Below are 2,785 nucleotides of genomic sequence, written 5' to 3'. Positions count from 1 at the left end.
CAGGTAAAACCACCAATAGAAGAGAATATGACCAAAGACTGCGTGTACTCCATCCCGTGCAGCTGTGGTAGGTTATACAAAGGCGAAACATCTCGCCCCCTCAAAATAAGGGTAGACGAACATCGCAAAGCTGTGACACGAGGAGATAGTGATAAATCGGGTATAGCTGATCATGTATGGAAAAATGGAGACCACCTCCCCCTGTGGGATGAAGTTAAAATAATAGACAGAGAACATCACTGGAAAATATGAAAACTAAAAGAAGCAGCACATATGCTAGTACACAACAACCTCCTAAGCAGACCGAGTGCAGATATGAGCAGCATAAAGGAATCAGTATTAGGGAAGGATAGAAAAATATTAGATTTATAAGCCCTAAAATTCACTCCATAATTGCCCACGGGCTCATGGCGTAGTGGTTAAGAGCGCGGGCTACCAACTCCAAGATTCCGAGTTCGTTTCCAAGCAGTGACCTGAACAACAACAACAACAATAATAATGATAATAATAATAACATCGAAAAATACTTTAGGAATGAGAACCCAGATTCGAAATTTCCCGAAGACACCTGAAGAAGGCTGGAGGGTATATAAGCCGAAACGTGTTAGCAACAAACAAGATGAGGACAAATATCCGTCGAATGTAAATGATGTAGATATTCTCCATCGTTGATACGGTGGCAAAACAAAATCGCTTGTGTGGAGCCCTAATAAAAACTGGAACAATGAGATTATTAATACTGTTATAATTATTTCCTTATTTTCTTTTCTAGGATCTTGCTACTTATGACAGTGTTCAGAAATTACCTTACCTCAACATGTGCATGGATGAGACACTGAGATTGTATCCCATTGCAAATACGTACGTTTCCTTTGCATTTGTTTCGGTTATATACGCACATTTATTCCTCAGTAGGTTTTCTCTAACTTCTCAGCAATGCATACATTTTTACACATGTTTATGTACGTATATGTGGAGGCGCAATGGCCCAGTGGTTAGGGCAGCGGACTCGCAGTTTTGATTCCCAAACCGGGCATTGTGTGTGTTTATTGAGCGAAAACACCTAAAGCTCCACGAGGCTCCGGGAGGGGATGGTGGCGATCCCTATTGTGCTCTTTCGCACCAACTTTCTCTCACTCTTACTTCCTGTTTCTTGAGTAACGCTGAGTCACGCTGCGATGGACTGGCGTCCCGTCCAGGTGGGTGGAACACATACGCCATAGAAACCGGGAAACCGGGCCCATGAGCCTGGCTAGGCTTTAAAAGGGCGCATAATAATAATAATAATAATAATGATGATGATGATGATGATGATGATGGTGATGATGATGATGATGATGATAATAATAATAATAATAATAATAATAATAATAATAATAATAATGATGATGATGATGATGATGATGATGATGATGATGATGATGATGATGATGATGATGATGATGATGATGATAATAATGTACGTATATGCGTTTGTGTAAGAATGAGTGAGTGCTTGGATGTGTACGTGTATGTATATTTGCAAACGCATCTATATATGTCTTTGTATGCGTGCAAAATACAAGTTTACGTGTGGTTTCCACGCTTTAGGAATGTTCATTGAAGACCATTCCTAAAGACCAACCGTTGACCTTTCGAACAAATGAAAACACGAAAATTTGTGAACTGATATTAGAGGAACATAACTGAACAATTGACGAACTTGTTGATATGACTGGTGCGTCCTGGAGCTTTTGCCAACGAATTTTGATCGAGGAATTGCGAATGAAAAGAGTTGCAGCAAAATTTGTACCTCGCTTGCACGCAGAAGATCAAAACCAGTCATGCCTGAATAGAGGTCGTGAAGTGAAGGTCATCACTGGTGACTAAAGGTGGCGCTACGGAATTTACAGATGTGGAAGAAATGAAGAAAAAAGGACGGGGGCGTTAAAAGGTACCACTTCACAGGAGTTCCAGAACTGCTTTGAATAGTGGAAAACGTGTCTGGACCGATGCATTGCTAGAAATGGAGAATACTCGGAAGGCGATAAAAGTGTAAACATGTAAAACTAAGTGAATAAAATAATACTGCAAATTTGTGGTTTCTTTTGGGTACCCCCTCGTAGTTTCCCTTTCACACTTCTTCCACTGGTGTTGCTATGCTTGAATCCCTTTGGTGAAGAAGCTTTCAGCCTGTCGCTCAAATAAAAATCATCAGCAGATATGATGCTATCCTCACTGCGATACTGGTTCTCAGCCAAGAGTTTTTTCATGCTGGGGAACAGATGATATTGAGATGTAGCGAAATCAGAAGTGTCAAGAGGGTGGCCAACCAGTTGAAAACCACAGTTACGCATAATAACCGTTGAGACCAAGGACATGTTTGGTGGAGGACTACCCTGATGAAAGAAAATCCCTTTCGTCAGTTGTCCTCGGCAGCAAGCTGGCATAATACTCTTCATTGATGGTGTGGCCCTTTTGAAGATAGTCAGTAAACACAACGCCTTTTGCATGACTAAAAACCTGAGGCCATGACGACCTCTTTTTGAAGCAGATGAGAAAGGATGTATCCACTCTTTCTCTCTGACACAAAGTGATGAACCCAGCACTCATCCAAGGGTTAAGAAATGTTCAAGGAAACCAGCTGGATCTGCCTCAAACAATATCAGAATAACCCGTGGTGTGATCAGCCTGGTGAGCTTTTGAACAGGTTTCAGAAGGCGTGGCAGCTACCGAGCAGAATATTCTGAACTCTGTTATGGGATATGCTAACAGTATTGGCCATTTGCTTTATAACCCATCGCCT

The 2,785-nt window shown here is 41.4% G+C and overlaps 2 protein-coding genes across 2 annotated transcripts in view; one reads left to right on the top strand and one right to left on the bottom strand.

Annotated features, from left to right (window-relative positions):
- LOC106879338 (cytochrome P450 3A21) overlaps nt 1-2,785 on the bottom strand; it is a 113,051-nt gene that overhangs the window by 71,532 nt on the left and 38,734 nt on the right. The window lies entirely within an intron of this gene.
- Nucleotides 733-2,785, top strand: part of LOC106884158 (cytochrome P450 3A19-like) — an 8,113-nt gene continuing 6,060 nt past the window's right edge. Inside the window, exon 1 of the mRNA XM_014935392.2 lies at nt 733-861. Coding sequence (XP_014790878.1) covers nt 818-861 — 44 coding nt within the window. The 5' untranslated portion in view covers nt 733-817. The remainder of the gene's footprint in view (nt 862-2,785) is intronic.

The sequence above is a fragment of the Octopus bimaculoides genome, chromosome 26 (genome assembly GCF_001194135.2).
Source record: "Octopus bimaculoides isolate UCB-OBI-ISO-001 chromosome 26, ASM119413v2, whole genome shotgun sequence".
In the NCBI taxonomy this organism is placed as follows: Eukaryota; Metazoa; Mollusca; class Cephalopoda; order Octopoda; family Octopodidae; genus Octopus; species Octopus bimaculoides.
This window is presented reverse-complemented; position numbering and strand designations above follow the sequence as displayed.